The sequence below is a fragment of the Acromyrmex echinatior genome, chromosome 2 (assembly GCF_024713525.1).
Source record: "Acromyrmex echinatior isolate Ae372 chromosome 2, ASM2471352v2, whole genome shotgun sequence".
Classification (NCBI taxonomy): domain Eukaryota; kingdom Metazoa; phylum Arthropoda; class Insecta; order Hymenoptera; family Formicidae; genus Acromyrmex; species Acromyrmex echinatior.
This window is the reverse complement of record NC_141853.1, coordinates 4603678-4630400: the sequence shown is the minus strand read 5'-3', so window position 1 is coordinate 4630400 and position 26723 is coordinate 4603678. Positions and strand designations below refer to the sequence as shown.

The 26723-nt window shown below is 36.8% G+C and overlaps 1 protein-coding gene, 1 long non-coding RNA gene and 1 pseudogene across 4 annotated transcripts in view; 2 read left to right on the top strand and 1 right to left on the bottom strand.

Annotated features, from left to right (window-relative positions):
* LOC147910418 (uncharacterized) overlaps nucleotides 1-19789 on the top strand; it is a 59469-nt gene extending 39680 nt beyond the window's left edge. The window contains exon 3 of the long non-coding RNA XR_015548465.1: nucleotides 18488-19789. This is a non-coding gene — a long non-coding RNA (uncharacterized LOC147910418). The remainder of the gene's footprint in view (nucleotides 1-18487) is intronic.
* LOC105145431 (orthodenticle 1) overlaps nucleotides 1414-26723 on the bottom strand; it is a 74061-nt gene continuing 48751 nt past the window's right edge. For 2 of the 3 annotated variants that reach the window (XM_087416805.1, XM_011054946.2), the window contains 4 exons: nucleotides 25741-26227; nucleotides 17972-18079; nucleotides 10080-10234; nucleotides 1414-4734 (listed from right to left, as the gene is read on the bottom strand). In XM_087416805.1, the coding sequence (XP_087272931.1) occupies nucleotides 3943-4734; nucleotides 10080-10234; nucleotides 17972-18079; nucleotides 25741-26227 (1542 nt within the window). In that variant the 3' untranslated portion in view covers nucleotides 1414-3942. The remainder of the gene's footprint in view (nucleotides 4735-10079; nucleotides 10235-17971; nucleotides 18080-25740; nucleotides 26228-26723) is intronic. The other variant, XM_087416806.1, reaches the window with a different exon arrangement.
* On the top strand, nucleotides 20160-22587 carry LOC147910417 (uncharacterized; annotated as a pseudogene).

Genomic DNA, 26723 nt, shown 5'->3' with positions numbered 1-26723 from the left:
CAAAATAACCTAACTAGTATAAAAAAGAATGAATATTAAGTATATTTTAATAATAATAATAATTCAAATTTGCAGATGTAATATAAAGAATATAATTGAATGGGTCTATAGATCCACCGTCAGTTCCGAAGGATTATTATTAATTTCTCTTGCCTCTGAGAATTAATAAAAGTTTTTATATGATTACTTCTGTGAAATTATTTTTCACTGTTATGATGTAAGATACGATTTAACTATTGCGTCAAGATATGCTCTGGAGTGTTTTTCACGAGATAGATATTCTCTTTAAAGAGAAAGTCGCGGAGGATTTGTGCCTCGATTATGTGAAAGGGTCATCAAAGCGCGCATGGGCAACGAGCGATTCGTTATAGCTCGTTAATTTGATGAGTTAGAAAGGATGCCGGATTACGTCGTCAAAAGGTAGACAGGTACGCGATCTGTCCAATTAGTTGACATACAAGGGCGGCTCTCGCTCTCCTTCATGCTTGCATGGGGTCCTTTGTGTTGTGATATTTAGACCATTAGAAATACGCTACTGATAGGCACACTCTTTCATCGTTGTTTGATACGTGAACGTATCCACCACAGAATCCATAACACCTGTGATTTTCTAATGGAGCAAGAGAAGAGATGAATTTAGCAATCAATGATTATGATCGATGTATTTCCCTCCTTCTTGTTTGCACGATCACGTGCGTTCATATGCGTTACTGAAGAGCTCGCTATCTTTCTATCGGCTAATTATTAATACTTACGTTTTTTATGTGTGTATGTAAATAATTAAATTAAGTGCATGACAGCGTTATATTATACACTTTAGATTTAGAGATGTCATATAGCTGGATTCTTAGTAGATCTTTTAATTTCAGAAATTAAGTGGATAAGAGAAAATTTTTTAATTGCTTTTATCTGTTCCGCAATGTATCCGCGCACGTATTTTGCATGGCAGAAAAATTAGACACCAGGGAATGCATATGGTATTGGTAGCGACGATGTTGCATGCGATTACCTTGCGCAACCGCGAGTTTGTAATTAATATAGGCTTAATGGTTCAAGATCGATACATATGCGACCGCTCAAATAACGAAGTGCGGTCGCTTTGACGTTAATTAATTTCAAGTGCATTAGCAGAATTGCAGCCCGCGGCGGTAGGGTCTTGCGAACATCAGTGTGATTAATAAGAACTGGACTCGCGATCTATAAAGCTGTGAGGCCAAAATGGAAAGAGGGATTGCATATCGCGTGCTGGGAACTCTGTCACAGAAATACAATTCAAAATGTAATCCGCACGTCAGGCGGACGCATATGCGAGAAGCGATAGAATTTCGATTAACTAAAACAAACGGGCAATGCTCTCGATATCTGTTGGAAATACTAGGAAGATTAAAGATCGGGGAAAGTAATTGACACCACTTATTAATAATATGCGATATTTTTTTTCTGATGTAGGAAGATCCCTTTGCACATGATAGAACAATCATGTATCTTACAAGAGATATACGTTTTATGTACATTTGCATCGTATTATTACAAAGTAGCTTAGATCTACGCGTGTCCATAATTATGATCTTATCGCCTTCCTATCATTAATCTTAATGATATTTTTTTTATTCTTTAATTATACATCGTCTAATGTAATGTTACAGGATAATATACATTAGATAGTATACACGAAATATACACTCACAATTAAGTAGGCATTCTCGCATATACTTCTGTCTTTTATCAGAAAACACATTATAATAATTAAGTTATCGCGCGAAAAAGTGCAATGCGAACTTTTTTTATAAAGTTTAAGTCCCTCGAACAGACGAAGAGTACCATAGAAAGAAACGACTATATAACAAGATTCTGTAGGACGAGACAATTCTCACTTCATTATTATTCTCTCTCTCTCTCTCTCTCTCTCTCTCGCTCGCTCGCTCTCTCCCTTCTCCTTCTTTTTCTAATATATTCTCGATATCTCGTGATAGAACTCTGAATGAGTTTTTGTATCTCTTCTCTCTTATATTTACGCGCAATCATATATTCATTATTATCTATTTACAAGAGTTTCCTGGCTACTATGGCCGTATTTGATATGGATAATTATCTATGTTAATCGTAATAATAAGGATAATACCAATGATAAAGACGGCAGTGAGTACTCGTCTTTTAATCGTAAAAATGCAAAGAATATCATAGATTAGATCTTAAAACAAATTCCGATGTGTGACATGTACAAGCTTTTTATGGAAAGTTTGATGACAATTTCCATGCATACAGCCTTTTATTTTTATTTACAAGGATAAGCTTGCTATCTTGTTCTTTCTACTCTCTCTCGGAAATAAAATTCGACTTTCCCATGGACTGACATCGTTTATCAAGTTGCACATTCGTAATTCACATTTATTGCTAAATCCGCTTATCTTCATTTAAATATATGTATAAAATATTTGCACTCAAAGTATGTCTTATTTAAGTAAAATTCAAATTCAGACAATCTAGAGTTCAGCGTTAAATATGAGCTACGAGTGTGAATTTTATTTTCGACGGAATTGTGGCAAAAATATGAAAAGAGGAATAATAATTTTCGCCATTGAAGATATGCAATTTGGTAAAAATTGCCTTTCGATAAATGTGAATTCAGATTTTGGATTGTCTGTATTCGACTTAGGATCGATTCCTAAGATTAATAAATGTTGTTTTATTGTTGATAATATTAATTCAAAACAATAAACTTTCATGACATTGTTCAGTAATGATAGTGAAATATTATATTAAAGATATTTATAACTGATTGTTGCATAATATTTTTGATGTCTCAAAAATATATTTTACACATATTGTTCAACACTGATTTTATTTAAAAGGATAAAAAATACGAGATAAAAATAATTTTAGCTGTCTCGTAATGAAAAATTGTTAGAAAGAAGAGAAATGGAAAAATGAACACTGTTGCCGGGCTAAATAACTGAATATTTGCATGTTGATATAATTAATGTGATTAATTAACCTATAAATATTAACACAAAAAAATTAAAAAATATATGTAACATAATCAACATGACGATACGGAATATTTTCTGGAATAAAATTAAAATTGTGGTTAAAGAGAAAATTTTCTCTCTTCCAAAACAAGTTTATATAATAATCTGTAAGTGAATTCATTAATGAAAAGATAACGTTTTCTTTATTAATAAATTTACAAAAATGACAATAAAAGTTAATTAGTTAAATAATATTTTGTAAAATTTTCCTTTTCATCTGCACAATGATGAACGAAATTATATACTCGAAATTAAATACCGTGTATCTTGTGAATTACTAATTTTTCTATTTCACCATAATCTTTATGTGTAGAACAATATATGAAAGTCACGCTCACCTAGAAAAATACTATTGCAGAAATTAATTTAAGTAAAAAGGACATAATATATAATTTTATTATTTTAAAAAATTGCGCTTTGCTATAGATAAAAGAGATATTGCTCACACAAATACTGAGATTCATCCTGTATATTTTTATAGTTTGTTTCTCAACTTTATTCGCATGTGCACGTGCGTTGTCTGAGAAAATTCTTTGAAACAATTATAAAATGATATCAAATTAAAATTAAATTACCACGAACATTATTGTTCTTTTAAGTTTAGTGAGATACGTACGCGAGATTGTTGCGATATTAGCTAATATCTATCGTCACAGTCCATTTCGGATGCAGAAAGTTTGTGTAACTAATTCGCGCAATGGTTCGAATTATCATACCCATCAAGTCTGGAGCATATCTACTGTTGCTTTGGCGAAGTCCCTCTCCTGTATGATTAATTGTCGTCGGAATCCAGATTACCGTTGATCTCGTGACAAATCGCCGTGTTCAGTCGCCAATGATAGGGCATCGAGGTGCCGGCCGTGCTCGCGGTTTCCTGACCCCGCTGAAAGATCCCGGAGGACCTGCTGGACCGCTATACTAACGGCGGATACTTCTGATCAGGCAGCACGTAACCGGCATCGTCACCCGACGCGGCAGCAGCAGCAGCGACGGCAGCAGCAGCCGCTATATCGTTGCTAGTAGCTTGCGTCTGACTAGTCACTGGATTCAGGTGATGACTAGTCAGATGTGACATGGACGGGGTGAGCGTCATGTTAGGATGATATTGCGGATGATGGTAGTTAGTCTGCGGGCTATGGTGCATGTGGGGGATCTGAGCCTGATAATAATCACCACCGTATACGCTCGAGGTTTGAGCGTAAGCATTGTAACCTTGACCAGCGTATTGGCTGTGATTCACAGAAGCGGACCCCGCCGAGCTCCAGCCGAAGCTGTAAGTCTCGCCATGATGAATTTGATTCATCGCACTTGGATAGGACGATGGTTGCAGTTGGTTGGAGCTCGGTGTCAGTGGCGGCGATGGGGTCGTCAGATTGCTGTTGGCCCCGCTGCCACCGGTTGGCGTCGTTCCAACATTTCGAGGATACGTCGATTGAGTCGACAGGAGCGGGGTCGACAAAGGTGAGTTTCCCGCTACTGGTGCGTCCCTACCTTGCACCGGTGAATCTGGGGAAGATCGTCTACTAGGCGTCGTCGACGAGCTCGTCGATATCCTGCTTCCGGTGCTGCTGTTGCTGTGATTCTGATTTGATCTGGGCGAACCCTTCGACGGAGGGGTCTGCTGTTGCTGTTGCTGCTGCTGTTGCTGTTGTTGATGTTGTTGCAATTGTTGTCTGCATTTGGCTCGACGATTCTTGAACCAAACCTGGAACAAAAAAACCGGAAAGATGCTATGAAATTATGAACGAGTTTATGAACACAATTATCAGTGACTTTTAAGATACCTTTATGATATTTTATTATTTTACGGATATCCAAAAACATCGTGATTTAGAAATTAATTAAGTTCCCGATAAGCATCATACGATATCGGCACACATTTCAACAAGGTACAAAATCTCCAACAGAAGCAGTAGCCCCAGGGATTGTCGAAGAGGAAAGATGTCCCGCTACGAGAGACGAGACCGACCGAATGGGGAGTTAATCGGTGCAATGGGAAAGTAATCGCGGGCGAGCGGGCGTAACATTTCATTAAATCGCAACAATAACAAGGATCCGAAGGGAGGAGCCGTAAGGGGAAGCGCGTGTACGAGCGCGACGTCCCGTCACGCGTGTATTGGAGCATCCCCTGGGATCCTCGGTGGCCACGGTGTTCGCCGGAACGCATGCGCGAATCAGAGCTCGTCGTAGGGTTGTTTTCACCCCTGAGATCGAATAGTTGGTTTTGCTTGTATGTGCGCGAGTAGAGTGTGCGTATATATATTTTGTGCGTGAATACACGCAGGACAACGCGCACACGTATAGACTTTTCGTCCATAGTTACACGTTACGACTACAAACGGAACACGCATACACATATACGCATGACTATCCGAAAGATGTGCACATCTATATAGGTTTTTCTCTCCGGAAAAGGAACGACAGAGAGAGGTCGGGGAGGGGGGACAAAAAGCAACCCCTCGTAGGCCGCAAGCTCGCGAATGCGTTGTGATTTACCCCTCCTTCCCTTCGCCTTCTTCGTCCCTCGTAGTACTCCCCCTCACGTAACCCCCTATAATCCTGCCGGGGCACAATGTGGCCAGGGGTGCGATCCTATGAATCTATGCCCGCGCCTTTAAAAGCAGGACCCGTCGTCGTTGTTGTTATTATCGGCGGCATTGTAACAGTTGTTACAGAGAGCGCGAATCGCTGAAGCGTATGAGATATGAGGGATTTCGAGCTGCACGGCCGTGCATATTCGCCGATCGAGACAGAAGCCACGCGCAATCCTTTCGTCTTTTATCTTGAAACGTGTCGAAATAATAAACGGAAACTTTAATCGCTTACCGAGCCATCTCATGTACTGTTTATATTAGAAAAATATTCTGTCAACAATGGATTATTGAGATATTAGTATGGAAATATATTCAAAACAAAAAAAATATATATATATTCACAAAAGATTTATATTTTTTACTGAACATATATATTTAAAAAAATATATGTATATATATATATATATATATATATATATATATAAAACACTCACATATATGAATATACGTATATATAAGAAATATTAATTTCCGTATAAAGAATTACTGCAATTTCAATTCTGTAAATATTATTTATTTAATTCTGGAAATCTAATTACTTTTTACGCGTCACATTTAATCCACAATTAGAATAAAATTTCATATTTTTTCAATACGTCAAAATCGGAAAGTATTATACAAGAGTCAATTCTGAGACTATAATTGCTCGTCCCCAAGTTGTTCTCCTATTTGTTTGGCTTCTACTTCGTCTTGACGGATCCTCATTTCGCAAAAGTCATGTTCCGCGTCGCGCAATAGGGTGCTGAAATCTGTTAAGCGCGATATTCGCGGATATTGCGTATCAACGCGAACGAAACGAGCCCCCGAGAAGACGAGAAAGACGAATCTATGTCGCGGTTGGCGCGACAGACAGAGAACGATCCCATTATAGCAGCATGTTTGCACAACGACACCCCCTTCAGAAGCGGTGAGTGAGGAGAGAGAGAGAGAGAGAGAAAGAGATAGCTACCCCCAAAAACCAACCAAACAGGCCACGATGGCATCCGGAGACCCCCGGGGGCAACCACCGACGGTTTCACGCCTGTACACACGAGAGACCGTCGGTGAGGCCGAGGTGCAAATTGCGCCACCATCTGGTTTACATCCAGCGAACGGAAAACCACCCCAGTAGCCAGGGGGAGGCGGCGCAGCTGCGTTGACACTCTGTTATGACAAATATATTTTCTTATTTGTACTATTAATATGGCCCTGCTGACGATACCCATCCGGGAACGTGTCATCGTCCAGCACGCAGGATTGATGGAGAAAACAGCACGCGAGAGCCGCGGACATTGTTTGCTAATGGGAACGTGATGAACGTTCTGCTCGCGCTGCATGTGTTGTTAATGTTTACTTTATTTCACAACACCAAATGAATGTGAAAATATCAATGTGATAATTGTGAAAATTTAATGTATCTTTTTTACCTTATTTATTTTAAAACATGATATAAAACGCGATAAATCATTCAAATGTAATCAACTGATAAATGTATAAATTGCTTTAAAACTGCAATTAAAAAGTAGAAGAGAAGATTTCATCATGTAAGATATTTGTTTTAGAATCATTATTGAAAAAAAGATTTCATTTTTTAAGAATGAGAATTCACTCTTTAGAGTTAGATTCCATTCAAAAGATTTTAGAGGGTTCTCATTATATTTCGCGTCATAGATTTTCGACTATAAAAATATCGCAAGGCAAAAAATCCCACGTGATAAACGATCGAAGAATTTTGCAATAATTCTAGCCACGCAGAACCGTCTGTGTGCGACTGAATTGCCTAGCTTTTTCTTTTTTCCTATCGACGAGACAATATTTTCCGATTCGTCCTCGGGTCGTAAGTGACGAACGAACGGCGATGAACGCGGAACTCATTCAGCGATGCGTTGCATCGCATCGGTCGCGTTGCACGCAGCTGCGTGGTTCTCTCGACGAGAGAGAAGCGCGTATAGAGCTTTAGCGAATGAGACAGAGCCGGGGGTTATAATCCAGGAACAAATCAACGATATGTTGTATCTCGCACGCCGCGCTACCATGTGTACCTCTATCCATACACACACCTATGGCCCTGCATCAGACTTCTGCTCCCTAACCATCTTCCAGCCTCTGAACTCTTCCCCTGCCTTTAAAACTTTTAGATAGCATCCCTCCTCCAGATATTATTCGTTCGCATAGACACCCTACATGCACAATCGTTCCGTATACGATATATACATCCCGCGTATACGTCGATTGCATTCCCTTCGCTGTGCTACACGTAGGTATACACACACGTGTTTCGTGTATGCGATACACCCTTTTGCAGTTGCGTCGCCATTCACAGCGGCTTAACTTCACGCGGAAACTTCACTTCCCAGGACTCAATTTCCATGCTTCTGTCCTACATATTTTACGATTCCAGTTACGATAGTGCGATATCTGCGCGAAAGAGTCGTCGGTAACTCAAACGGATTCAAATAACAGAAACGCACTGGATTATCAGCGAAATCTATTAAGTAAAGATACAAGAGAAGTTTAAAGACTTATAAAAAAGATTATGTATGAAAATCCATAGATATACGGATATGTACGTAAAAGAAATATTAAGTTATACTGGAATCGTAAAATGCATACGATAGTAGCGTGAAAATTGAGTTTTGAGAAGTTAAATCGCCGTGAATGGCGACGCAACTGCAATCAAAAGTCTAACAAGTTTATTAATCTTTAGTATATATGATTGTGTGAAGGAGTTACATGATTCGTCTCTGCGTATTTCTTTTCTTTAAAATACTAGGAGCACTTGACTAAATAATGATCTTTATTTTTTTTTTAAGTACCACACATAATTTTATAAAGAAATTAAGTGTCGGCAAGAGTGATGAGAAATGAGAAACCTCATTTACATCTCATTTCCGTTGTAGATATATATCTCTATCGTATATTGTCTTGTAGAAGAAATATTTTGCCATAAAACTTGTGTTGACTTGTGTCAACACAAGTTTTACGGCAAAATATTTCATGTTTTACGAAACTACACGGAAATGATTTTGCTGAAATATCTGAAAATTTAACTAATTAAAGTTCTGACAATAATTTTGTTGAACCAAAATAATTATGTAGGATGCTCAAACTGATTGCTAGAATGTCAAAACTTTTTGCAGCATTGCTCATCATGCTTGAGATTTCTACGTAATTGTTTAGACGGTTCAACAAAATTACTTTCAAATTTGTATCTAGCTAAATTTTTAGATACTTCAACCAAATCATTCTTTTCGAAGCCGGATTTTGCAATATATTTCACTCTTAAAAATTTTATAATAAATAAAACGATTTGTTCCTACTCAAATGAGGAACCGTATTTTGTCTCGTAGAAATAATATTTCGTGTGTGAGACCTTTTCGTCTTCTTTCTTTTACGAAATTGCGAAGATGCGTACAGAGTCCGATTTTGCAATTTGATTCTTGAAACATTATAATAAATAAAATTATCTGCACCTCAACCGCACTGTAGTGCAAATCAAGTGAGATATCAGAACGAATTTTTATTTTACTCTTTTTTTGCCCAAAAAAAAACACTATACTCTCCTCCTCCTTTAGACGATTTTCCTAATTACGAATATCGCAATTATATTTTCTTAATATTTTAATCGTAATTTGGAATAAGAAAAATTCATCTTTTCGACAGAGATCTCGTGACTGTCAGAGATCTTCTGCCGGCCTTTAAAGTATACGCAAGAATCACTTTAATAATTTGTATACCTGATGACCGGAAAATCATCGTGTACACTAATAATTAATACAGAAACGTAGAATGCAAGTTTAAATATATTCAAATATTCAATTCTTCAAAACTTTTAGATTGATAACCCCATTTTTTTCTGTTCGCGTATTACGAGACTTTTCTCCGTGTGTTACATGCAAACAACGGGGGGTTGGACGTAATTGAAGCTCAGTATTCGAGGCACGAGAAGAGCCGCGTGATCGTGACTTGGTAACGCCCCGCCGCGAAATAAAGATGTCACGGGAACCGCAATAAAAGCGTCAACGAGCTCGTCGGCACATCTATCAATGTACGAGATGCGGGGCTGGGACAATGGCGAAATGGAACGACGTAGGGCGCGAACATCGCGCTGTGTAAATATCTTAAATCTCACCCGCGATTGCCGAAGCACGAAACGCGCTCCCGTCCATCTCTCTCATTCCTTTTTCCCGCTTCTATTCCTCGCTCTCTCTCGTTTTCGTTGCGTATCGCTTTTTACATCGTGCAATTTGACGCGCAAAGAATGTAATGACTTTAAACGTTAAATTAACATACCGTATGGGAAATCGACGATGGCAATCTCGGATTACTCGTGAAGAGCGCGATTTACTTGCTGAAAGTTCAGAGGACCTTTCCGTCTGCCTCCATTATTATTTCTACATCGTTGACAACGATATTTTAGAAGCTATAAAATCTGCGAGCAGGACGAGAGGGAAAAATATGAAAAAAAAATAATTACCTGGACTCGCGACTCTGGCAGGTTGATCTTAAGAGCAACCTCCTCTCGCATAAAGATGTCCGGATATCTCGTTTTCGAGAATAGTCCCTCCAACACATCCAGCTGAGCTCTGGTGAAGGTCGTCCTCTCGCGACGTTGCTTGCGTTGATTCATTCCTGCAACACGAGGGAAGGAAGCGCTCGTTATTAATTATTACGTTTATAAATATCAGCGAGAAATTTTCTTTTACCACGTATTTGATCCGCATTACTACGTTACGCTCTCAAAACTACTCTACGCAGCGTTCAAAAGGAGTAATTAAAAAGTTTAGCCAATTACCGAATCGATTTCAATCTATTAAATCAGAGCTGAGATTAATTGCACATTTCGGATGGATTTCGTTGTCAACGCTTACTGTCTTCCTCTTGCCACTCGTATCTATAGCAACAAACTGCCGAATGTTTATAAATAAAGCGCGTGACCGGCGTGACGTCCATATGTGTCCAAAATATAAATCAATTCATTTCTGTGGTTAGTTTCAAAGTAAACAACAGCCATATTAATGTATATATACATTTAGTAAATAATAAATAAATTTGAGTAAAATTTAATACATTTTCTTGAGTTAAATTGTTTAACTCCATTGTTTTAATGAAACTAACATATTGAATAGGAGCAGTAACGAGCCATAGAAATGATTAGGAAAAAGGAAAGAGCTCAAATTGGGTACAATTTGACATTATGGCTAAGTTCGCTTTGGCGCTCATCACGTTTCATCCTTGTTGTTTATTAAATATTAAACAAGGACAATTGATGCTCACAAGCGCTATAAGCGCTAAAACGAACGCAGGTGGGTAGGTAAATTTAACAGTGAATTATATGATAAAATCTTCAGCCACTCCTCAATCACAAGTAGCTCGTTAAAAGTTTAGTTTTTCCTTTTTTAATAATTTCAGATTAATAGCTGAAAATGTTTTTGTTATCAATATATTAGCAATATATTAACAATAAAAAGATTTTCAATTCTAAAAAGTAAACTTAAACAAAAGGTTCTAACTAGCTATTTAAGGTTCAAAATTCTTATAAATTGAATTGAATTCTATCACAATGGGGTTTATAAACATTCGGCGGCTCATTGCTAAGATACGAGCAAGAGGAAGTATAGTATCGACAACGACATCGATTACAAATTAAATCAATCAATGATTTCGTAATGTAAACGGTTTTATGCTTTTTCACAAAATGCGGTAATTGAAAGAGGAAGAAACGGAAGTTATAACCGTCAGAGAAACTATACCATTATCGCGAAACGAGATTCGATATTGAGACGTCAATACGTTCGCACAGAACGACCGACGCCGATGTCTTCAAATATGGAACGCTTGTGACATCGATGTCTTGTACGAAGACGGGGGTTGTTGCCGTGCTTGGTTGCCTCGTAGGATGGCAAAGGGGGTTTGACGCGGAGGGGCGTGAGCGTTGCGAGGTCGCGATAGCGTAATTTTGAACAGCTCCCCCCTACAGCCCACCCCACGCTACCTTCCTCGTGCCATCGAGCCTCGCTTGGCTCGTTTCGGGACCCACGTAATCCGCTTATGAGGGGGTCACGGGGGTGCCAGTGAGGGGGACAGAGAAAGAGAGAGAGAGAGGGAGGGAGGGAGGGAATACACCCCGGAATACACGAGCATCCAGAGGACCAAAGTCGCGGTTCGCTCCCAGCTGCCGTTGAAAACGACGACGATGCTGGCCCTCGACAAGCATGCCGGCGAGTATATACAGTTCGTCCTCGTCGCGAACCAATAAAAAGGAGCGACTGGAAAACTGCGCCTCGCTAGTGTCTCCGGGTTGGAGGCCGGATCGTAAAGTCGCAGGCGGAATGATGGAGTCCGGAGGATTCGCCGGCCACGCGAGATATTTTTATGCGCCGAATTTTCGTGTTGTTCTGCGCAGAGAACTCGTGATATTAATAAGAAAAAAAACAAGAAGGCAAAAGGCAGAAGTAGTCGAGATGCGCTCTAATCTGTACGAGTATCAAACCTGTAAGTTTTTTTTTCTCAAAGCAAAAGTTTCATCCAATTTCATAGTAGCGAATAATCGACGGTCATACGAGTTGAATAATTGAGAGAATAGGGTCATTCATGAGAGACTGGTGAAGCCCCGCCTCGTAAAGTAAGTGTACGTCTATAATCGTCCCATTAAGACTTGGGAGACACGCGAGGCAGCTGTTTTCAAGACGATCAATGCTTTCTCTTTCTCCTTTTCCATTCCTCTTGTCCGCCATACTTGAAAGGTCCTCCACTCACTGAATACAATAAAGAAAAAGAGTTACACCATCGAGATGCAAAAAAGAGAAAGTTCGTGTCAGCAGGGAAAGATATGATGCAGAACAAAAAACAGAATAGCGATTTAAAGACACGAAGTAGCATACCGAAAAAAAAACAAGCTTCCGAAGGAATCTTTAGAAACTGTATATAAACTGTGTATGTGACAAACATAAAGAGTAATCGCGATAAGTACAAAGAATAATATTACGACAAAAATAATTGAAGTAAAACCGATTATGAAAGAAAAAAATTTAATTGAATAGCTATGTAGTAATTAGAAAAATTAAATTAACTTTATAGCCTGTATTCTATAAGAAGAAAAATTTCCTACGTCACATGTTGTAACTGTTGTCTATTTATACGATATAGTGTCTGTATAAAAAATATATGTGTACTGTTAGTGACAAAGAAATAATGTAACCTAATTTCTTGAGTTAAATAGCATTTTATTATTATTGATGTTCATACTTTGTGTATCAAAATGTAAATCTATTCATTTCTGTGGTTATATAATACTTTCAAAATAAATAACGTTCAAATAAACGCATGCATTTAATAAATAATCAACTAAATTTGAGTCCAATTTAATACATTTTCTTAAATTAAATTGTTTAACAATTGAGCTGAATAAGACTCCACAGAGTAAATCAATTAATATTATAATGTGTGCCAATAAAAGCCGACAGGCAGATATCCGTGCGTAATCGTTTTATTATGAATAATGTAACGTAATGTAAACCGAAGAGTAAAATAAATGTTTCGATTCCTCTCAGTAAATGTGAAGTGGGTAATAAAGAAAAGTCTATATACAGATCTTCAAATTGATTAAACTTATGATATATATACATCAGAAGAAGTTATAAAGTTGTACATGTTGTGTAAATGTAGTTATTAAAAAACTTTCTCTTATTTTATGTAGTCGCAATTAATCAATGACATAACAATCATCTTACATGGATAATACTAGAATTATTTTATAATCTATATTAACCGTGGAAGTTACAATTGTAATGATATACTCGATGTGTATCTTAGTATATCTTGAAAGTGACGTTGTCTAGTCAAAGGGCCACGATCTTGTGAGAGAAAATTAATGTGATAAGAAATGGAAATTTCAGGATTTTGCAAATAAATTTAATAAATTCAAGTTTAAGGAGCAACTCCTCTTTTCGTAAATTTAAACCTTGTTTTTATCTGTATAAATCATTTCAAATATAATCTTTTGTTTAATATTTTTTTCTAAAATTGTAATGTCATCCCAATTAAAATTATATTAATTACTCATTCCGAAAGCTATATATTTTTGTTAATGTATAAACTTTGTAAATTTAACTTTGTAAATTGTTTTAGTGAAATTGACGATAGGAACAGTGCCGACCTATAGAAATGATTAAAAGTAACTCAAATCAAATATAATTTAACATCATGAATTTAACAGTGTAATTAATATATACAAAAAATTATTTTACGAGAAAAATGAATCAATCAACTTCATCAACTATCAAAATAAATATATATTCATACAGTTTAAGGTTCGATTGAAAGCGTTTTGACACAAAACGATAGTTTACCAATGAGAGCAACGACAAAAGCGAAGTAACTGTAGTTCTAAAGGAAGGAGCGGTCCAGAAGAAGGAAACAAACATCATATCAATCGCATCTCTCGTGGGTGCTCCTCTCGAGTTCGAAGAGAACCCGGGATGAAGAGGATGACGACGAACGACGACGACGACGGTACCTGCGTGATTGGCTAACGAACTGGACGAGTGGGCTACCAGTATGGCACCAGAGTAGATCCACGGAACAGATTGCGTCAAGCTCACAATGTACAAACTCCACGGTGGTCGGTATTACCGCCATCGCTCCGTGTGACGGACGCGACACACCCGCGATCGTTTGATCTATGATCCGTATCTTGGATGCCGCCTCCGGCACGAAACCGCTATTGATTATGGACACATGGAAATTTTAGAATGAAACAATCTCACCGTTGTTCTCGAGATAACATGGATCAAAAAAGTATCTGTACATTTTATTTAGAATATTATCAACACTAAGGTGCCACTTTACGAGACATGAAAAGCAGTGTGATCACGTGGTTATTTATTATATATATATGACGCTACACTCTTTTCACTATCTAACATCAATTTTAGTTGTAATCTATTTTGATACTGAAAATGAATTTTTAACATGGAAATTAAGGCACTATTAATACGATTGTTATACAAAAATCGGTAAATGAACTGTCATTATTTTTTATAATAATTCTGTAATTCAATTATTTACTTATATTCGTCGATATTCAAGAGGTTCTTATATTGTAGCGGTTTTATGCACACTGAATTATTCGTGGAACAAATCCCATTTGATTGGGAATCTTTTTCGTGTCCATAGTCGCTGTATTCCCTGCCGTAGCATTGCGTGGAGAATAGCTCTGAGAGGACTCTCTGATTGTCGAGTGGGCGTAGGTGCTACTGTTAACGACGGCCTTTGCCATCGCCCCAGTGACAGCCAGGCACTTCTACAACCAAGACAATGATTGTCCGATTATGACTCTCTACTCGCTTCCTTGACACTCAAGGCGCCGCCGAACAAGTTTTTCAAAGCCGTGTTTTGTGCGCTTAATTTGGCGCCTGAATATTTTAAGCACGACATTGTAAATCTGTGATTAAAAAATGAACCTAAGATTTCCGGGAAGAAATGTTTTCTATCACTCGCTATGTTTAAGACGATAATATTGAAATATCAAGTATTTTCAATAAAGATGCCAACTGCACTACCTTTCTCTGTTTAAATCAAATATAATTTTACGAAAAAGTTGTTAAAAGTTACGTATTATTGAATAACAAGCGAGAGCAGTTTAGGATTCATTTCGATTGATTTAAATGGGCGAAAAATCTTGACAACCGTATCGTGCTTTAAGCAGAGACAGTCAGCTAAGCGACCCTAATGGATCGGCAAACACCCGCTGACTCTCGGAGTATGATTCGATTTATTATCGTCAGTGAGACGCGATACCGGGAGGGTTGATATAAGGGTTGCTCCGCCTCATTGGCCTGCAACGAGATCAGACGCGACCCTAATAGTAAATTCGTTTTGTGTTTATTGGATTCTTCCGTGCCCACCACGTTTCGCTGTTTCGTCGAGATCTGCATAAGTCAATGGACCACTAACAAAATTTTACGATGATCTCTCTTTCATGCACAATCCAATGGTGCAATCCGCCGGTACACCTGCATATATGTACGAAATTTGGATGAATCTTTCGCATTATAATCGAAAACGAAGATATTCATTACATTAACTTTGCTAATTATTCACATCTACATTGTTAGATACAAAAAAATAATGGTTCTCTTCAATTAAATAACATTTTGTTATTTTTTACTACCATATGTGTCAAAACATAAATCAATCCATTTCTATGTGGTTGAATTATTTAGTTTTATTATAAATAATGTCCATTATTAACATATGTATTTAATAAATAATGAACTAAATTAGAGCCAAATTTAATACATTTTCTTGTGTTAAATTGTCTAACTCCATTGTTTTAGTTAAACTAATATAAATGCTATATTAAATAATGATATATTATATAAAGTAGTAGCGATCTAAAAATGATTAAATTGAATATGATTTGATATTATGAATTTAACAGATGCTGTAATAGTTTTTTTAATACTTATAACGTTTAATTATATATTTTGTAACTTAAGTATTAAATAGAAGTATTTAAAGCGTATAAAATAAAAAAATGGTATAAATAGGAAGAAGCAACTGATTTCGCTGACGTCATTCAAAGCTAATTAAATAAATGAACTTTCTCCGTTTATCTAAAATATGTGCAATCTGACGAAAGATCTAAGAAAAGAGAAAATTTATTGAACTATGATTAGATTTAATGGATGTCAGTAAGGTGCTTAATTTACAGTGCGCAACAAAATAGGCAGCGACGTGAAAATAATTAACGGCGTTTATGAATACGTTATTACTTGTTGTTTCTCGATGTATGTAGACTTCCGCGCGGGAAAGTGCGCGCAGTAAATTAATACAAATAAATGCATGTCCGATTTAGATAACGTCGAAATGCCCGTTGCTGCTGAAATACGGCGTCGGGAATTTATCTCGGGTGCAACATATCACTGATATGCCAGGAATTGACGGTAATTAATCACAATTATATGTATAGTCGACTGAATAATAAGCGCAGCGGTGTCGGTAAAATTTCCACCATCGTTTAATCGCGATTTTATCTGCGTCATTCTCGTTAAAAAAAATTTTGTTTGAGGCAGACGCATTGTATAACCCAACACTATTTTCCCTCGTGATTTTGCGCGGGTCGATCCTTAAAACTTTAAACCGCGGAGCTGGTTTGCCATATAGCCTCCGTATTTAACAAAAATGTTACATAATATCTTGATTTTATCAGTTTTGAATCTGTCATTCTGGCAGATTATTTAACGATGCAATAAAAAAGGTATTCACTTAAAGCAGCTGGAAATTGCAAAATGCAAACAAAAATATTATGAAGCATCATTACACTTTTTAACCGAATATGATTCTCTTCGCTTATTTGTATTATTCATATCGATCGATTTTTCACTTATTATTTAAAGTTATTTGCAAAGGGATGAAATTTTTAATCGTTGATAATATAATAGAACGCTAGGAATCCTTAAACAACGCGTTGGTAAATAGTAAACAAAGAACGAAGAAACGAGGAGCCGTAAAATGGCGGATTCGTCGCAGAACCGGGTGACTACTTTGATATTCATAGAGGCGAAACGTGGAGGATGAGGAAGAAAGACAGTGGAAGGCGGGGCACGCTCGGGCACACAGAATCGAAAATTAATTAAAAGCTAAAACGCGAATAGGCTGCTACATGGCGGTGCTAGGGACGGAGGGCTGGATTATTGGGGGGGACCGTGGGATGACAGCACGTGGCGGGCGGTGACAGAAGAGGGAATTCTAAAAGGCCATCAGCTACGAAAACATTTGGCCGACTTTGCGTTTACAACGTGACCACCGTATGATCGCAATGCCGAAGACTCAAGACGAAAAACTGAAGTGACGCGTTATTTTTATCAGTCTTTTTCGATATATATTTCGATTATGAATATCCAACTCACGAAATTCTTTCGCGAAATTCTTTAAAAATAATGATTTTAATGACATATCTTTCATGATTTTATTTACTTTCCAGGCCATCAGGTTAGAAAAAGATTTTAAGCATAAAGTCCATTATTCGCGACAAAATTTCATATTTCTCGACAAAAAAGTTTTTGTCTCATCGAATTTTTTCTTTGCATATTTTCTTATATTATATTTTATAAAAAATAATATATTTGAGGTAACCAAGTTAGACAAAGCTCATCCTATAAATATATCTTGACTTTTCAAATCATCTGTAGATAATATAGCGCATATAATTATAAATAGGATTCTGTCTCGAATTTTGTGAGTTATAGACAAATCTAAAAATTTAAGAAAACTATGAGAGTTCAAAAAAAATTTTCTCTCAACACATAGCTATAAACACCACCACCATTATTATTATATATCATATTTTCTTCAAAATCATACCTTCGCGAACGTAGTACGGATGGTATCTGTGTGTCCTGTGTTTAATCCCATTGCCAAATTGATGGTAATTCATTTGTTGGTTTGGTACGTAAGAAATTTGCTGATTTGCTGTGAACGGAATTATCGCAAATAACGGAAAATTTTTCAAAAATTCTTGTATTGTGTTTCAAAGAATATAAAAAAGTATTTTAAAAATTATTTCAGACATCTATAATTTAGGACAGAGTACAGAACAAATATTAAAAGATATACCAAACAGAATACATGCTAATTATAATTATATAACATATGTTCTAACACAAATTATAAAAACATATGTATATATATATTTTTTTTTTCAAACATGTTTTATTAAATAGATTACATAAAATTATAAACTGAATCGTATTCCGAAATCTGTCCCGAATTAAAAGATCGTCTAAAGCAGAGATATATATATATATATATATATATTATTATACTATATTATTATACTTTATTTATTAAGCTAAAACTTCTTTGTTAAAACTATTTCAGTTGTCAAGTAATTATACTGCATCGACATTAGAAGAAACCAAAAGAAGTCCTCATTCATAAGGAAGTTCCAGCAGGAAGAGATGCAAAGTGTGGCCGTGGCGGATAGCCATTCTCATGCGATAATCTAACGGATATGAACGTAAGTACGTAACAAAATACCAACATGCGTCAGAGACGGGCGAGTAAGCGGATAAGTTTCGCGTTGCAATGTTCCAAGCGACGCCCGTCTTCCTTGCGACGTCCATTCTCGAAAAGTTATTTCGTACTTATTAAGTAACGATGGCGAGCATGAATTACTAATTTCGAGAAGCACAAGGAATCGTGAGATGAAGACTTTATATACTTTATGCATCAATTTTCCACGTAGCAACGAAAGTCCGCGCGTAAAGTCGGCAAAATTTTCAAGTCGCGGTGTTTACGTGAGGGAATTTCAACGCGGTACGAGAGAAACCTGGGTAAACCCAGCGAATCTCTCTCGCGCCGTATCAATAACAGAGGACATAAGTTCCGATGGAACATCGCGGCGATAAAATGCGAAAGAAACGACGAGGAAGAAGCGAGATTTCCGAAAGTAAGTGTCGATGTCTCGCCGTACGCGACATTTCACTCAGCCTCGAGTGTTTGTCTTGCAATTAGGTTTGGATTTATGTTTGGCCTCTCCACGCCCGCCTACTCAATTTAACCATGACACGCGCCGCCACGGAAGCGGCTCTTTCGTTGCGTTTCGCCGTTTCGCGGCCACTTGGCAACGGCGAACGTATAGCACGTGTCTGCGCCACGTGCCGCTCTTAACCTGACACCTAATTGAGTGATTGAAATCGTACCGAATTGACAAGCGAAGAACGAGCTGGCCTTTAGCAGTGACAATAATCGCGACGTTTATTTCGGGGGAAAAAAAAAAAATTGAATTTACAAATTGTATCTTGCAACAATCTCGGGAGGATTTTAATGTATCAAAAAACAACGTTTGTCAATGACAATCGAAAATGATGATGTGATTGTAAGAACCAAACGCAGTTGATGTGTAAATTATTCCAAAATAAATAGTAAACAGTTACATATGGACATCACTCTCAATTTTTAAAAATACAAAAAATTCAAGGCTAATAAGATAGCGCGGAAAGAGAGATACAGATTATTGAAATGGAACAATTATTTATCATACTCCGTTTGATATGCGACTCTTTATTCCAATTTTGAATGTTTTTTCATTTCTCTTTGAAGTCCTCCTGAGCAATGTAGATACAAAAACTTTATTCGCAAACAATTTAATATTCTTAAAATACGGTCACTCACAGATTATATATTAGAACTGAAGTGGAGTTTCATTTAATAAATTACGATTATAAGATTAGAAAATTATTATACATTTTTAATTAAATATAAATTCTCAACAAAATGAAAAAAATTAATGGAAATGAGCGTTATAGACAGAGCACAATTTTATATATGTAATATAATTTTATATATGTAATATTTTATATATATAATATATATATTATATATATAATTGCGCACTGTCTAAAGCGCTCATTCCCATTATCCCTTTTTTACTTGTTATTTCGGATACTTTATTTACTATTGTTTACCTTTTTAAACATCATAAATACATACAATGAAGGGACAGACTGTGACAAACGAACATTTTTTTTCGGCTTTAAGCCATGCTCAACGCAGGAATATAAAATTATCTTTCACTCTCGAATAAACCCTGACGAGTCATCCTTCAAATGTAACGTTCCCAAAAGTATACCAAGAAAAGCAAACAATAGTCCATTGATGTAAAAAAACATTTTTGGTAGAAAATACCGTTGCACATCACATTGTTATGTTAAAATTAGCCAGTACATACCTATATTGAGAAAAATTTCTAGTTGAAAATGAACGAATCAATAAATTCTGATCATATCAGTCAGAATTCCGATTATGATTGGATGTCTAGTTGAAATAAAGAGATGTTTAGTTATAATGAGCAACCGGAATTTTTATTGATATGATCAGAATTTATTGGCTCATTCATTTTCAATCAGAAATTTTTCTCAGTGTACAAAATCATTAAAACAAAAGTCAAAACAGTCTTGAGATAAAAATTAAATTAAAATAAATGAAAATAACTAGACTGAGTATTAAGAGTTCAGAGGAGAAATTTGTCATTGAATTGTCGAGAAAGATTCTCAACAAAAGTAGATATCGCGAGATATATATATATATATATACCTTTTAAGGCATAAGCGTATATGTATACTTTAAGTCAAATATTTAGGGCGGGAATTATTCCACCGTGAACTTCTTCCAATGACAATGTATTTCTTAACATTACACGATAGATACATTACGTCTTGCGACTTCGAGAAGCGCATGTCGCGCACGAGCCCGGGATCAAAATCACTTGTTCCATGGCTCCCCTTCGATTGACAATCGGCAGGAGGAAATCGTCGACAGCGGTGTCTTTATTCATGCGCCGCGACGCCGCCGCTGCGACGAATGGGAGGAAGTTAAGTGGACGGGCAATTTCTCTGTGACAACAAATAGTAACGCGGATGGGAAAGGGCGGTGGCCACATGACGCGATTCCCACGTATCTCGCTGCAAGCCATGAGTCTTGGAGAGAGTCCTACGTTTGCGCATCCCTTCTTGTCTCCTCGACAAACTTTTCGCCCGAAGCTATCATTCTTTCACCGATCAGGGTGCGATCGTACCTTCGTTTGCACGATTGCATAACAAAATAAACATCGACGCGCGACTAAAATTAACGTCGTGTGGAGCGACACGGAATAGCCCTTTCCGTCCACGCGTTGTCGTTGACGAACACCACGTGAATTAATTAGCGAAAAGTCTTCTAAAATCTGATTATGTAGCTCCAAAATTTAATTATCATCATACGCGAGAAATATGGAATATGAAAGAGATAAACCCTCATCTACAACTAGGAAAATTACACCTAAATTCTAAAGCGTCCTATATTAAAGTGCAAAATGCAAGTAAAGTTTCACTTTATGGCGATTGACAGAGGAAAGTTTAAACTTTCTTTTATCTACAATTTAGAGCCTCATACTATCAATCGTATATACGGATCATGCAACTATCTAAAATTTTTTTTAGGTACAAATAACGATAAATATATCAATGAGTAGAATGTAGGACCTCGCAGAATTATCCGTGAGAAACTGCAAGATCAAAAGGAAAGTGAATCTCGGCCTTGTAGCTGTAATTAATAAACGAGACGTTTGTTGTACAAGCGGACTACTAATAAAAGTATTCAACGGCACGAGTCGTCGCGCTCTGTTCCCTCCGTCCACATCCTTTGTTTCTATTTCCATCTATGGACCACGCCAGCCTCCAACCCCGCTGAACCCCGCGATGTTCTCGCGTCGTTGTCCCTCTCGCGTTCGGCGGCTTTTCGTGTAGCGCGGATACACGCCTACAACGGATAGAGGCAGCCGCGCTGGACGTAGGTACGTAGGGACCTAACGGACAGATCCGTGTTTCCATGGAAACCCACCTATCTGCGTCGGTTGGACCTATACTGCCTGCTGCCACCCTGATAAGCGGCTTACTCTCATGGTTCTCTCTACTCTTCTTCGCCGGAGCATCCCCCGACTCCCCTCCAACCACTCCATCTCCTCGACACTCTGCCCCCGGCACCCCGTATTCTCCGCCACCGAACCCCCTTTCGAGCGGTGGGTGAAAGAGAGCGAAACGGAGAAAGACGGACGAGAAAGAGAGGCGAGGTGATGCTGCTTTCCGCCAAATCGTGCCGCTAAAGGAAAGCGACGCGAAAGCATGCTATCTTCGTCGTGCTTTCTCTTTCTCTTTTCTCTCTCTCTCTCTGCCCTTGTTCTACTCTGTACTCTAGCTTTCTCTCTCTCTTGCTTTTTCAGTAGCACACACACCCTCATCTCCGCCTTCTTTCCGCGATCTCTTTTCGTCTACGCACATTCTGTGGCATACTGGAAAATTTATGCAGTCAATTACCGACCCAGCAACACGACCTTCGAGAATGGAATATCGCGGAACACGAAGGGAATTCTCTCTCCGAAACCGCTGCTTCTTTCTGTTCGACGCGCCATGGTCGATCGTCCGAGATTTTCCATTCGCTGAGTGCTTGGAAATGTCGATTCTCTGCAGGGGGACATTCTAAGCTTTCGTTCGACCATGAAAGGCATAATGGGTGATCGCGATTGTTCTTGTTATCGAAGCTCCCTCAAATCTCATGCCGATGTCGCGAAAATGTTCCGCAATCCCGAAGCGAACAAAACACGCTTCCTCAATTTTCCATTACAAGAACAAAGTTCAAAACGTTGCTTATGTTTCGTAATAAACGTGTATATTAACGAATGTATACAATTGTTTAACATTTGAATTTTTTATATTTATGCGGAAACTTAAAACTTGCAAGAGATGTGCACTCTTGTGCGTGTTTTTCGCCAACTTGCTACGACAGCTATAGTTAAGAAGCCCCGAGATTGCTCGACACATTCATATGGCTTCAGTCGATGCATCGATTTGCATGGCAATCAATAACGGCGAATATGACGTCCATGTGAAATACTTTTACAGTGACGAATAGCAAAGTACTTAACATACTAATAAATCTGTATAATCCACATATGAGAAAATAATGATAGTTTTTAATTTGCACGCAATATAAGGGAAAAAGGGCTTGCAAATTGAGCAATGCTAGGAGCGTGATAGAAAAGGGAGACACAAAAAGAGGGATTTATTTTATGTGTGTACAATAGACTTTAAAAGCTTTTCTTGCTGTTGAATGCGCTGTGAATATCAAATTGCTGGGTAATTTAGGTACATTACATTTTCTCCGTTTTAAAATATTTACTTCGAATTGCATCTCAATAAAAGAAAAATCAGGTTCGTTAGAGTATCAAAATTTAATATATTTAAGAAAATAGAAAAATTGATTTCAAAAATAAAAATTCATCATTTCTATATTCATTATATTAAAAGCAATTTGATAAACAGATATATATTCAAAATTTAATATTCAGAATAAAAGAGAAATCACGCTCGTTAAAATATTAAAACTTAACAAATTCAAATATTAAGAATTAACAAATTTAAAAAAATATTATTTTAAAAATAAAAATTTATAATTTTTATATTTATTAAAAACATGTAATAAATATATATTTTCAAAATTTTATTCAGAATTAATTGTGAATGTTTCGTTATAAACTGATTTTATATAAATGCTTATAACTTACATTACAAATGATTTAAAATTTAATTTATTTATTTATTAATAACAATTTATTTCCTGCACATATAAAAATGTCCGAAAAATTAAATCAATCTATTAGGAACCGGAAAAATTACAATTTCCAATGGAGCCCTCCCTTAAGCTCAAAGAGATTATCCGACGGCGTTTGTTGAATGAATACGACACAAAATCTGTCACACTGTTGTAACGCCGAGTCGCACAGATTAAACACTCGTCTTTTATTTCAATGGATTAGCCGGCTAGATCGATCATCATCGGAAACCTCGCTCATCTTTTCTCCGTTTCGCGATATTTCATAGTTCATTAACGGTTTTTCCGCGAGAAGCATTTTCAGAATCGTATTAAACACGATACGGTTAATAAACACGGATACCAAGAACGGTACCGCTGTCGCCACCTCACGATTACGTGAAAACTTTTCCGCATGCACATCAGTATCGAACCGTGCGAATCCCTTGCTATTACGACCCGAATACATACATTCGGTCTTATTATTGCCAATAACTGAGCCTACCGTTATTCTCGAACAGGAACGTGCAAACAATTCTATTTCTTTTTTCAACGTCAAATAAAATATTCCTCGCAAGTAGGATATAGCATTTAAATTAATTACGAATGACTTGTTAAAAATTCAATTTGCTTGGTTCGATCTTAACTCCGATTTAAGAACTTTAAATAATCATTCTTTAAGTATTATATCTATGATTTGTGATTATTTCGATTATTATATCAATCCCAATTTTATATAATGTTGCATGCCATATAACCCATTGACCGTCATAAAATGTCATGCATAGACTTTTATGCATCAGTTTCAGTGAGTTCAATTTTCGATGCCATGGATACCAGAAAATATATATATGAGAACAAAAAGTATTCGTACCAGGAAATTTTTTATAAAAAAAGTCTTATTTGTAAAAAATAAACATTAATTGACAATTTTATACAATAAATATATTCTGTTTTAATATAAGCAAATGAGCTTTGCATATATTTCTTTTATTTTTAGAAGCTAAATTTCTCAACTGTACGAATATTTTTTGAGCATTCAAACAATAGAATTTCTAATTTTCCCTTATTTTTCAGATGATATATTTTCTATAATTAATACACATCTTTTTGGTATGTAATTTTAAGAAACATACAGTCTGTTTATTCTTTATGAATAAATTGTTAATTACCCAGCAAGAAATGATCGTCAATTAAACGTCGAATCGACATCGAATTGATGTTGAAATCATCGTATCGATATCGATTCGACATCAATTCGATGACTCATTTCTCGCTGGATAATATTTACTTTTTAAAAATAAAGTTTTTTTAAAAAATATTTTCTCTGTACGAATACATTTTGCACTCACTGTATCTTACTTTTCAAATCGTCGTAAAGAAACACAGATTTTATCATTGACTTAAATTTTATCGTGTAAATTTAATTAAAATTTAATATTTTATTGACAAAAATTACCGAATAAGTTTATGATTATGGTAAAAGTGGTATATGGTAAAAGTTTGCAGTTAATCTTATCGGAAAAAAATAGATTTATAATTTTTAATTGTGATTAGATTTGTGTGTCTATAAAAGCTGCACCAATGTAAGATTAATTTCTCGATTTAACTTGGTTTACTGTTTATCTTTTTCTAATTTTTAGAAAATTTACTATTTATCTTTTTCTCAAAGAATTAAAAAAATCTCTCTTAGAATTAGAAAAAAATAAAGATAAAATTGAACCAAGATTAGAATTAATCTTACATTGGTGGAACCGAGCTTTATGCCCGGTTCAATGTAGATTAACTTTAACTTGGTTTAATTTATTTTCTATCCTTTTCCTACTTTTTAAAAATCAAAGAAAGAATAAAACTATGAATAGAAATGGACATTAGATACACGAATATAATCATAATTAAAAATTATAAATCTATTTATTTTCGACAAGACTAACTGTAAACTTTTGATGGAACTGAGTCTAAGCAGCGAAATTTGAACTCGTCTTGAAAGAAAATAAGAGTTTTACCTTGTGGGAATGCGGCTGCCAATCCATGCTCGAGCGCATGATGCGTATGAGCGTGCGGGGTGAGGGCGAAGTGCGACGGCAAACCGGGATGCGCACCGGGATGCGGATGTGAGTGAGGATGCGGATGGGTGCCGACTCCCATCGGATGACCGTGTGGATGGTATTGATGAGGGTTTCCGGTCGAGGCGCAGGTTGCGCCCGCCGCTTTCAGGTAACCCGCCATATTCAGGCAGCCCGCGATGCGAGAAACCAGTTCACCCGCCACCGCGCTGTTGTTATCACGCTCCCTTATCGCGTGACTCCCTTCGTTCTGGTCGCTGGGCCACCAGCTGTTCTCTACCCGACGAACGGCGTCGTTCGCGTATAATGGCCTTGCGCTGTCTTTCGATAGGAAGTCTTGGCGTGAAGTCTTGCACTGTTCTCCAATAGGAGGTTTTGGCGTGAAGTCTTGCGGCAATACACTGCCGTAATGATAATCTTTCTTGATCTGTAAAAGAATCAACGTTTAGTAAAATTTCACGTGATTGTCGGCTTTTGCAATTTTAATTTTGTTAGCCGTAAGTGATGATTAATCGATTTTGTTAACCGAAGTGATAATTAATTAAACTGATTTGTCATGAAAATTGCAGATAAAGGCTCTAACAATCTTTCTTAACACTTGGGAATAAAAAAATTAAAATAATAGAGTTCGACGTCTCAGATTTGAAAATTTTTTTTTTTTAAGTTTCCACGGATTTAAATTCTATCTAGACAAAAACTCATTGAAAATTCTAAAACTATTCCAAATCTTCAAACTCTGGAGGAGAGAAAATTTTAATTTTCGAAATATATGGAACAAAAGTGGAAAGTGAAAGACCATTGAGTGGTCTTTCATTTGTGCATGTCGTTAATAACAAATCGTGTTTCCCTTAATACACACAATGATTTTTCTGTCCTTTAGTGCACATATACAATCATTCTTGTCCAAATTAATTATTTTCATC